Raw genomic sequence first — 11,167 nt, forward strand, 5'->3', positions numbered from 1 at the left:
ACTTTTAAAAATATAGGAATAACTTCACTCTCTGAATAAAAGTGGCTAGGCCAACAAAGGTCTTTTGGAGTCTAAGGCTACGTCTACTCTAGCATTTCTGTCAATGTAACTTATGTTGTTCATGGGGTATGACAAAACACCCCCGAGTGACATAAGTTACACCAACAGAAGGGCCAGTGTGGACAGTGCTATGTCAGTAGGAGACGCTCTCCCACTGATATAGCTACCGCCACTCATTGGGGCTGGCTTAATTATGTCAAAGGGAGAGCTCTCTCCCATCAACAGAGAGCGGCTACACAGGAGATGTTACAGAGGCAAAGCTGCATCAGTACAGCTGTGCCACTGTAAGGTCTCTAGTGTAGACATGGCCCAAAAAGAAGGACCTGTACCCTGACCACACCCATTGGTGGATTATGGAGCTTTTTCCTTGCTCTGATGTTTCAGGCACAGGCCTCTATGTGAGGCAGGATACCAGCTCAAACCCCAGGTGCTAAATGCAGCCTCAGCTCAGGTGAAATGTGGCAGCCGTTTAACAGCATACACCCATGTTATACAAAAGTTTAGAACATTAAATAGAAATGCTGTACTATGATAATGCTTGACGTAGCTTCAACTGCAGAGCTGAGTTTTGCACTTAAAGCAGGGATTCAGCCTCCTTCTTATGTATAAAGAATAGAAAGTATCATCCCCAAAATTAGAACACTGATATTGAACTTGGCGTGAGACATTTTACAAGTAAACCCATTACACTGAGAAGACTTGTAAAATGTGTCCTTTAAGCTCTCTCAGACTTTTTTTGTCTCAAATGATCTTAAGACTGGAACAACACAGGCTCTTCAAACTTTTCATATTAGTTATACCTCATTGAAATCTGTGCATAAGCTACATTTGACAGAATATAGTTGTAATTAAGCTAAGAAATCCATACATGCTAGGCATGGAAATGTACAGTAAAGGCATCCAAACTACTTTTATTCTGCCCTATACTGACATAATACAACACCACAGAATTATGATTAATGCATTTTAGAGTTTATGGTTCCAGATTTGATAAAACGGATTTTTAAAGATATTTATTTTTCACTCCCCCTCGCTTTATGGTGTCACTTCAGAGCAGAGTTAAAGAATGCAAACCATCTTAACTGTTTGATTTCCTTTTCAGTTTAACCTTAACTCTGAATTTCTTGATATGTAGTGGGGTTTTTTTGGATAACTGCAATATTTTAACCCTTAATTTACTAATACATACTCTCAAGATTAATTCCAGTTTACTGGATACAAGGAAAGGTCAAGGAGGCAGAGAGTGGTTAAGCAAACTGAAGTTCAGATAGTATAGAGCAATAAAATAAGAGTAACTATAGGAAATTTTTTGGTAAAGACTATAAGCAGCATGGACTATTTTTAATCCGAAAAGCAGAATCATCTGCAACAGAGCATGCTCTTGGGAACTTTTGTTCAGTGCAGGCTCAACAATAAGAGCTCAACCTACTGAATTACACAACACATTCCCTGCAATAATACCCCACCATTCTTTAGTCTCCCAGTGCCAGTACCGCCCATCCTAGCTTTACGCAATGTTACTTATAAGATCTGAAGGAATCACAAATATAAGGTGGCATGGATGCAGGTGTACATGAATAAAATTTTGTTATAAGCTTATTTTCAATATTTCACATTTCTGATTACAATTCGTAGTAGGCGGTGCAATAACACTATGTGTTTGAGATGCAGAGGTAACCTAATATCTAAAATAAGCAATGTAAGCCAATTTTATATAAACAAAAACTTTACAAAGGAAACTTATAAAATATCTTCTTGCCTCTATCTGGTCACCACAGGAAATACACATTACCAAGAACAGTGTGCCTTCACTCATGAAATACATAAACTTTTTAAAGCACCCCATCCACTCTCCTGCTGTCTTCCTCCCCCGAGCCCCACTTCTCATATCCACCAAGGTCTATTTTGCTGTTGTATTGAAAGATTAGACGTACAAATTGCATACACAAGTAGTCTAGGAACAAACTTGCTTGTATTACTGTTGCCATGTCTTCCCTCACCAATTCCTTCTTGTTTGAGACACACTGAGAGGCAGTGACTAACAAAAAGAAAAGGAGTACTAGTGGCACCTTAGAGACTAACCAATTTATTTGAGCATAAGCTTTCGTGAGCTACAGCTCACTTCATCGGATGCATGTACTCCTTTTCTTTTTGCGGATACAGACGAACACGGCTGTTACTCTGAAACCAGTGACTAACAAGTATCTTTTACTCACTTTACAGCAGCTACTGCATCTTTGTTTGTATATAAGGGAACATAGAGGTCCACAGTTTTCTAGAAATAATTCCTCCCTCTGAATGGCCCACCGCTAAGATATGCCATTTGCACAAAGTTGAAAATTTTATTTACATTAGCTCCCAAAGGAAGTGGTAGAAGCACCAACACTTGGATCAGTAAAAACCAGACCAAAGACACAGTCGAGAGTACACAATAGGGTACAATCTTGCACTAGTCCGCACAGGAAAGGACATAAGATTAAACAGATCTACAATTTCCATGGTCACAGATAGGCTGCATCTGAAAATATTTAGAAGATTCTGGACATTCAGCACTCCAAAACAGCAGCCTTCCTGCCACTCAGCAAAACAAGATTTTCAATCACCTTGGTAAATATACACAATCAGGAGGAGATCATAAATGTTGTGGTCAATTCTCCCATCAGTGGGTCAACACTGGGTGTCCCGAACAATATGTTTTGAGATGGGCGCATCTCTGGGTGAGAGTCCATGATCTGGGTTACATGGAAGGTCAGAATACAGGATAATAATTACCTCTCCTGGACTCAACCCTAATAATCTGTTGAATTTATTTCCAGGGTTGCGGGGTTGGCTGGTTGGCTTTTTTCTACCCGGGGTCCTTCGTTCACCACACACTAAGAACCGGCGGGGCTGACGTGGGGCAATGGAAGAGAACATGACAACACAGAGGCAAAAAGATTCAACAAAACCTGGGAAGGGAAGTAGGGAGGGCTTCGACCCTCCTCCTGGGGAGCTCAGAATAAGGGGAGAAATCTTCACTGCGGGCAGGGCAGCGCGTTAAGAAAATCAACAGCGCACAGACGAAGGTGAAAGCAGGAACCCGCTTAGGCCCCTTTCCCAGGTATGAGGGGGGTACACAGGCATGGGGGGGGGGGGGGAGTGGAGCCTGCTGGGCCAGGCCCAAAAGTAACCCCCCCCCCACAGGGAGCTGCATCCCGAGCACACCGTGCAGCCCCCCTTCGCACCCCTGAGGGGTCCCCCGAGGGCAGCTCCCCTCCTCGGACGCCGGGCCCCCAAGCCTGTCGCCCCCCACAGGCCTCTCGCTGCCCCCTCAGCCCCTACCTGGGCGGGCTCCACGCTGGCCGGCAGCCCCTCGGGCAGGACCTGGAAGAGCAGCAGGGCCATGGCGCCGAGGAGCCTCCTCTCCATCCCCCCCCCCACCCCCCGCCTACCTAACCCTACCGCGCCCGGCCCGGGACGGGAGCAGAGGGGCGCCCCGGCTGCCGCCCCGCCCACCTGGCGTTCCCATTGGGCCGCCCCACGCCCCGCTCTGCCTGTCATTGGCTCATGTCATCCGCGCGTGACACCCCCACCCCAGGGGTTGAGCTAATCCCGTGCGCCGCCATCTTGAGTGCGGCCCGGGAAGAACTCCGTTTTGGCCGCCATCTTGAGTGAGGCGGAAGCACATGGAAGGGGCTGCTGCGGAAAGGGAAGCTCGGCGCCTGACATTTAAAGGGCCGGCGGTGGGAGGTGGATGATGGCCCAGGGCCCCCTCCACCAGCAGGGCCGTCTGGCCTGTGCCCACCCCACCCCGTCCCGGCCCTTCCCTTCCTCCCCCAACTTGTCCCCAACTTTGTAAGGAGAGAGATCACTTTAGATAAGCTATTACCAGCAGGAGAGTGGGGTGGGGGGAGAGAAAACCTTTTGTAGTGGTAAACACCCATTTTTTCATGGTCTCTGTGTATAAAAACATCTTCTGTATTTTCCACAGTATGCATCCGATGAAGTGAGCTGTAGCTCACGAAAGCTCATGCTCAAATAAATTGGTTAGTCTCTAAGGTGCCACAAGTCCTCCTTTTCTTTTTGTCCCCAACTGTGTCCCTGTCACCCTGACCCTGTCACCCCCTCCTTTTCCCCCCGATTGTGTCCTCATCACCCCCAGCTCCCCGCCTGTGTCCCTGTCACAGCTCTCCCTTCCCATCCTCCACGCCTGTGTCCCCATCACCCTTAACTGTTACACCCTGACCCTCCCCCACCCACGTCCCCATCACAGCCTGAGCCCCCGACAACATCCCTGTCATGCCCCAACTCTCCCTCCTGACCATGTTCCTGTCACTCCCAGACCCTCCCTCGACTGATCATGTCATGGATTGAGAACTGGTTAAAAGACAGGGAACAAAGGGTAGGAATAAATGGTAAATTTTCAGAATGGAGAGGGGTAACTAGTGGTGTTCCCCAAGGATCAGTCCTAGGACCAATCCTATTCAACTTATTCATAAATGATCTGGAGAAAGGGGTAAACAGTGAGGTGGCAAAGTTTGCAGATGATACTAAACTGCTCAGGATAGTTAAGACCAAAGCAGACTGTGAAGAACTTCAAAAAGATCTCACAAAACTAAGTGATTGGGCAACAAAATGGCAAATGAAATTTAAGGTGGATAAATGTAAAGTAATGCACATTGGAAAAAATAACCCCAACTATACATACAAAATCATGGGGGCTAAATTAGCTACAACTAATGAAGAAAGAGATCTTGGAGTCATTGTGGATAGTTCTCTGAAGACATCCATGCAGTGTGCAGTGGCTGTCAAAAAAGCAAACGGGATGTTAGGAATCATTAACAAAGGGATAGAGAATAAGACGGAGAATATCTTATTGCCCTTATATAAATCCATGGTACGCCTACATATTGAATACTGTGTACAGATGTGGTCCCCTCATCTCAAAAAAGATATACTGACATCAGAAAAGGGCAACTAAAATGATTAGGGGTTTGGAACGGGTCCCATATGAGGAGAGATTAAAGAGGCTAGGACTTTTCAGTTTGGAAAAGAGGAGACTAAGAGGGGATATAATAGAGGACTATAAAGTCATGAGTGGTGTGGAGAAAGTGAATAAGGAAAAGTTATTTACTTGTTCCCATAATGTAAGAACTAGGGGCCACCAAATGAAATTAATGGGTAGCAGGTTTAAAACAAATAAAAGGAAGTTCTTCTTCGCTCAGCACACAGTCAATGTGTGGAACTCCTTGCCTGAGGAGGTTGTGAAAGCTAGGACTATAACAGGGTTTAAAAGAGAACTGGATAAATTCATGGAGGCTAAGTCCATTAATGGCTATTAGCCAGGATGGGTAAGGAATGGTGTCCCTAGCCTCTGTTTGTCAGATGGTGGAGATGGATGGCAGGAGAGAAATCACTGATCATTACCTGTTAAGTTCACTCCCTCTGGGGCACCTGGCATTGGCCACTGTCGGTAGACAGGATACTGGGCTAGATGGACCTTTGGTCTGACCCAGTACGGCCATTCTTATGTCCTTATGTCCCTGTCACACCCTGACCCTCCCTCCTCTGCTACCATGTCCCCATCATGCCCCAACCGTATCCCCTGTATGAAACAACTTCATCCTTCTCCCCACCCAGTATGATTGGTACCATCATCCACTGCCTCGGGAAGTGAACTAGACACCCTGACAGGTCTGGTCCGGGCTCTGGCCTCATCTATGACAGTCAAGACAGACCCAAAACGGCTGATGGCTCCAGTGCAGGTGCCCCTGCTGCTATCACCCCAGAGAAGGACACGGGAGGGCCATGGTGAGGGAACAGGTCGGGAAGCTTCACAGTGCATGGGCCACAGGAGGCTCCATGTGGGGTGGGCCTAGGACCCCAAATTGCCTTGATTCCTTCCTGTCCAGAGAACATTCTGCTTGTGCCCACTAAAGGAGCTGAGGACCCGCAAGCCTGAGAATCCCACCCCAGCAGTCCCCCTCCTGAACAGGGTCAGGGGAGGGAGAGATTGTGGGTGTGGGAAGGGGATCAGCATGACAAGCGAGTGGACACATTCCCACTGTTAAGGTGTAAGGTTGCTCCTGCCGTGTTAGCTCTGCCATATTGCACATGCTGCATTTTCAGTGCCCCATATTAAATAACCGATAATGCTGTGGCAACGCTAAAGGAAAGAGGAATAGAAAATGTCGCTTGCCAGAGCTTAGCTTAGGGAAGGTCCTGGCTTTTTGATGTGCAGAAAATCCTACCTGTCTCTTTGCACTAATGTGGGGGGAAATTTTTGCATGTAATTCCCATTTGATTTGATTTTTTCTTTTCAAGATACAACGCTGTCATGTTTCACGTTTTTGGCCATCAGTTCGCTCAGGACTTGTGCTCACAATTGCTCAGTAAAAACATATCCTTGCTTTGCAAATAAATAAATAAATAAACCCTCTGTCCCTCCCAAGGCAGCAGTGTTTGCTCAGCTTATCGCTAACCCCCTCCCCCAGCAAAACAAACAGCATGTGTTCCTCTTGAGGCGGGTACAGAGTATGCCAGGACTCAGCGTGACAGGGTATGTGCTGAAGCAACATTCCTGGAGGAGTGAAAACGGTGGTGGCAGCATCGGCTGGTGCCTGCCTCTGTGTCTTTTGCCTTCTCTATTCCAGTTTGCTTTCTGGCCCCTCTGCCTTGGGCCTGCTTTTCACTTCTTTCTGAGAAAAGTCTGAGGTGGAGGACTCAGACTCTGGGCATCTGATTGACTTTCTGCACCCAGAGTATGAGATCCCTGAGAGACCCACCTTTTTCTGAACAGTGGTGCCTGCCTGTCATTTAGAGGAGGTTGAAAGGGAATCCTCAGACTTCTCAAGGAAGATATTTGGGGGTATCATTCATGGTGCCCTGATAACTGGTCCAATATGAAGTCCATCCATGGTGCTGGTCACTCGTCTGAGGCAACTACTTGGAGAAGATGGCTGCACTCTCATTGCCAGCTGCTGCACCTCTTGCTGCTACTAAGCTCACTTTCTCTTGCAAGCTTTTAGTTCTGTGGCCAACTCCACCAGCAGAGCCTTGTGCATCAGCCTTGTTTGTGTGGTCCTTCTTCACAAAGACATACCACTGAAGCTACTGGACAGGTAATCCACCTGGAGACATGGCTAAAGGCCAGGCAACCTAAAGCTGGCTTGTTTATGATGTTACCAGCTTTGCCCATTAATATGGGGTATGCTCATTTATTAGGGTTACTCTTCGGGGGGGGGCAGGGGGCTGTATTTCTATTGATGTACTGCTGATGTCACTTGTGTTCTCATACAGAGCTCTACTTCTCCCTGCTGCAAGTGCCCTCCCAGTGGAGCTATCCTGCAGACCTAGGTTCCCCAGGGCTGGGTTCTTCCAGCCCCAGCCTCAGACAAGAACACACACATTAACAGAGGGTGTCTGAGAGGAGCGGGTTACTCAGCACTCCCAAGCTGACCCCTTATATATCCCCGGACTCAGTAAGCTGGTTCAAGCAGCACTTCCAAGCTGCCACCCTCATATGTCCCAGGTTCAGCCTGTGTCTATCCCCACTTTTCATGTTACAATTGTTCTGGTAGTAACCCACTCGATGAGCAAACCCCACAGGATTTTTGGGCGTTGCAGGATCTTTTAGCTTAGGTACAAGGAGCATTGCTGCAGAGCAAATGAGGAAACCAAAAAACACCCACGGGGTGGGGGAGGAGGGTGGGAGGGAGGGAGAGAGAGAAGCAACCAGCTTAATCATGAAAGTTATTTATTGCCAGGTAATAACCATACGGGAGCCAAACAAACAAAACAGTTATAATATTAAATCTAACTTAAACTTGATCATAAAAGTCAGATTTAGAAAACTATAACTGATCACAAAATTCAGGGTCAGAAGGCTATACCTAAAGAGAGAGAGGGAGAGCTGGGTTCTCACAACACCAGGAAGCTTGAATCGATTGGGGGTCCCAGGTGATGGTGGTCCCCCTAAGCGCGTCATGGCTGCAGCATGGGAATTGAACTAGAAAATTGTTGTCCCCATCTCTATCAAAGGGGATTTATCAGCCTTAGACACCAACAGTGTTTGAATGTTAAGTCCATCCAGCCGCTGCAGTCATGTCAACAACAAAACTGAAGCACACAGAGTTCCCGCAGCAGGGAGGAGTCCCTTCAAGAAGCTAATGACCTCAATGGCGACGTAGGCTGGGCATGTTTGCTTTGAATAGCAGCGGCACGTTGTGTTACAAGAATTGTCTTGTTAACAACAAGGCACGAGGCACCTTGGCTCCAAGCAGGCACGGCTGGTGTGTACACCGCCGAGCCGAGGCAGGGTGCGTTTGCCACGGGCTCAGCACAATTCCAGACTTCAGGTGAAATTGCTCTTGTGCAACTTGCACAAAAAAAACCTGCCGGCAGGGAGAGGAAAGAGAAACAATTCTCCTCTTCTTGGGCCTCTTCCCTCCCCAGGGGAAACTGGCCCTTATTTCACTGGGGATTAGAAATATCTGAGATGCCAAATTATCTCCATTATTACTAACAGCAGACCGGCAACCAGGAACCTCCTCCCCAGACTCAAAGCCATCGTCCGGCTGACTGGCTGTGACCTGTTTGTTATTTCCGAGTGCCCAAGGGGCGGGCTAAGGCCCTGCCCAGCAATGAGACATGGTCCCAGCCCCCAAGAGCTTATGATCTGAAACCCTTATCCTGCAGTCAGGTCCACGCAGGTGCGCTGAAGGCAAGGGGGCCCCGCCTGAGCCCAAGGATCCAGAACCAGCTGCAGGATCAGGGCCTAAATTCAGACCTGAAAGCGAGGCTCATAATAAAAAAAAAGGGATGGAGGGAGGGGGAGAGAGGGATGAGATAAGGGGAACCATGAGCAGACCATGTGGTTAATCAATAAGACACTCAATTAGGGCTTTTAACAATTGTTCACTGGCCTCTCCTAGGGGAGACATCGAGGGAGGTGTTTGGGGTGAATGGGTTTTGGGAGGGTGCCTCAAGCAGGGGGCAAAGACCACAGATGGCACCAGGGTAGCATGGGTGAAGGGGGAGGGGAAAGGAGGAAAAGGAGACCAGGGCGGAGATATAGAGGCCAAATGGCCTGAAGGCCTTCAGAACAGGCCAGGACACTTGGGCTCACTGCCTAGGACAATGGGGAGCCAAGTGGAGCTGGGCATACAAAGGGATGGGAGGCAGTTGATTAGGGACACAGCGACTAGGATAGACTGGAAGGGGCAGGCCAGCCGGGGAGATCAGAGTAACCAAGCCAGAAGGGAATGGGTGAGCAATTTTGCCAACAGGAGGGAAGGCACCGTTCAATTGGCCATTGGGCTCAGTGCTGGTCTTGAAATGTTCAGAGCAAGCAGAGGGTCAATCTCAAGAGTTCAGCCTTTTCGTATTCACACTGATCTCCAGCACACATGCCTGCCTGCTGCTCATCTCCTCCCAGCAACAGCAAGGTCATTGTACAGCCACAACTTGCTGTGAATCAAGGATGGAAGCTACTGCTCCACAGGGTGGTCACAACTTTCATCTCCCGTTAGGCCGGGGGGGCATTGCGAACAGCCCGGCCACACTTCCTGGCCACAGCCCGGACTGCTCTTTGTCAGGCAAGGCCGAAGGGTGTGCTGCTGTCACGCCCTTTCCTGGCCAGGTGGCCACTCGGCTACAGCTCAACTCAAACAGCCTTGGACATTAGAACCTGCTCCCCTCGGGCCAGGACAGCAGGGTTATTATCCCAGGCTGTCTAATTGCCACCGTCAGCGTTCCGCAGGCAAGGGCAGAAGAGAGGCCGGCCAGCGTCTCACCTGGAGGATGGCACCTCTAACGGCCGCCAGCATGCCAGGCCGCGCTTGTGTGGCGGAGACGCAGTCGGCAGGGAACTACTTGCTAAGTGTGCGTATCCCCCTGACAGATTTAAGTCCTCACCCTTGCACAGCAATAACCAAATTATCGGGCAGTTGTCATGGCAGATTGTCCTGACACCCTCTCGAGCTACCCCTTCCCCAATACACGACCCCAGCCACACGTCCTCACCCCCCTAATAAAGGCGCACATTCCTTCCCTCCCCCACCCTGTGACGCACGCACATATCCCCCCCCACGCTTATGAGAAAGCTGGAGCTGAGGTACAGTTCAGTAACTTAAGGGCATAAAACATCACAGGGATGTTGTAATTATCTCAGAACTGAGCATTAGAACACCAGGAAAGTCAGCATTAAGCTTAATTTAAAAGAAATCCAATCATGTTAAGATATGAAAAGACAAGTTAGGGCCCCCAAGCACCCTTAACTCTGCCCAGTAATGGCATTTGGGGGTTGAGGGAAGAGAAAGAAAACTGCATCTATCAATTTAATCTAATGTTGGAGAACAAACTAAAATGTCTTAATTGTAACCAGATGCTTATTGCATGGAATCACTAGAGGGCAGCAGGGACTTTTTAGTCTGTGGTGTACAGCGCCTAGCACAGTGGTGGGCTGGTCCACATTTGGAGCTCCTAACCCCTATGGAAATAGGAATAATAAATGACAATACAATGGAAATCTTAGCAGAGGAGTCCTAGTGCAGACAAGGTCTCAACCAGTTGCTAAAACTAGCGCTGAATTCCAGCTAGGGAGGTTGACCGTGTCTCTCCCCAAATTACCCCTGCTGATGCATTTTAATATGGCATTATTTTTCAGTTCCTGTCCTAAAATAGAAAGGCTGCTATTTGCTACAAAACAGCTGTCAAGTTCCATCCCAGAGGTGGTTGCACTTCAGTGCTGGGTGAAGTGAATCCTAAGGATATAGACACACACTCACGGACATCTTTGTATATCCATTAGTAAAGTGCTTTGGGTGGGAAGCACCATCAAAATGTCACCCATTCAGTAATTCTATTAGCTTCGCAGGGATCAAATTGGAACCTCAGAATCGTGCAGGGAGTGGTCTTGTATGCTCATGCGAGGGCAGAATTTGGACTCCCAACATTCAGATCCTCAAAATGCTCCAAACCGAAAGGCACTTCAGGCTGAAAACGTCAGCAGCCATCACAAATACACAGAGCATACACAAATACACAAATACACAGCCATCACAAATACACAGAACCTTGTAGGTTCTTTAAAGCAAGTGTCCACATAAAACACAACAGCAGAGTCGGC

At 48.2% G+C, this 11,167-nt stretch overlaps 1 protein-coding gene across 2 annotated transcripts in view; it reads right to left on the reverse strand.

Moving 5' to 3' along the window:
* The window catches only part of WBP1L (WW domain binding protein 1 like), an 86,659-nt gene extending 83,158 nt beyond the window's left edge, over positions 1-3,501 (reverse strand). Inside the window, exon 1 of one of the 2 annotated variants that reach the window (XM_073354490.1) lies at positions 3,382-3,501. In XM_073354490.1, the coding sequence (XP_073210591.1) occupies positions 3,382-3,468 (87 nt within the window). In that variant the 5' untranslated portion in view covers positions 3,469-3,501. Of the gene's footprint in view, positions 1-2,832; positions 3,152-3,381 lie in introns of those variants that run through there. The other variant, XM_073354489.1, reaches the window with a different exon arrangement.
* Positions 3,502-11,167: the final 7,666 nt, after the last annotated feature.

Source organism: Lepidochelys kempii, chromosome 7 (genome assembly GCF_965140265.1).
Source record: "Lepidochelys kempii isolate rLepKem1 chromosome 7, rLepKem1.hap2, whole genome shotgun sequence".
NCBI classification, from domain to species: Eukaryota; Metazoa; Chordata; order Testudines; family Cheloniidae; genus Lepidochelys; species Lepidochelys kempii.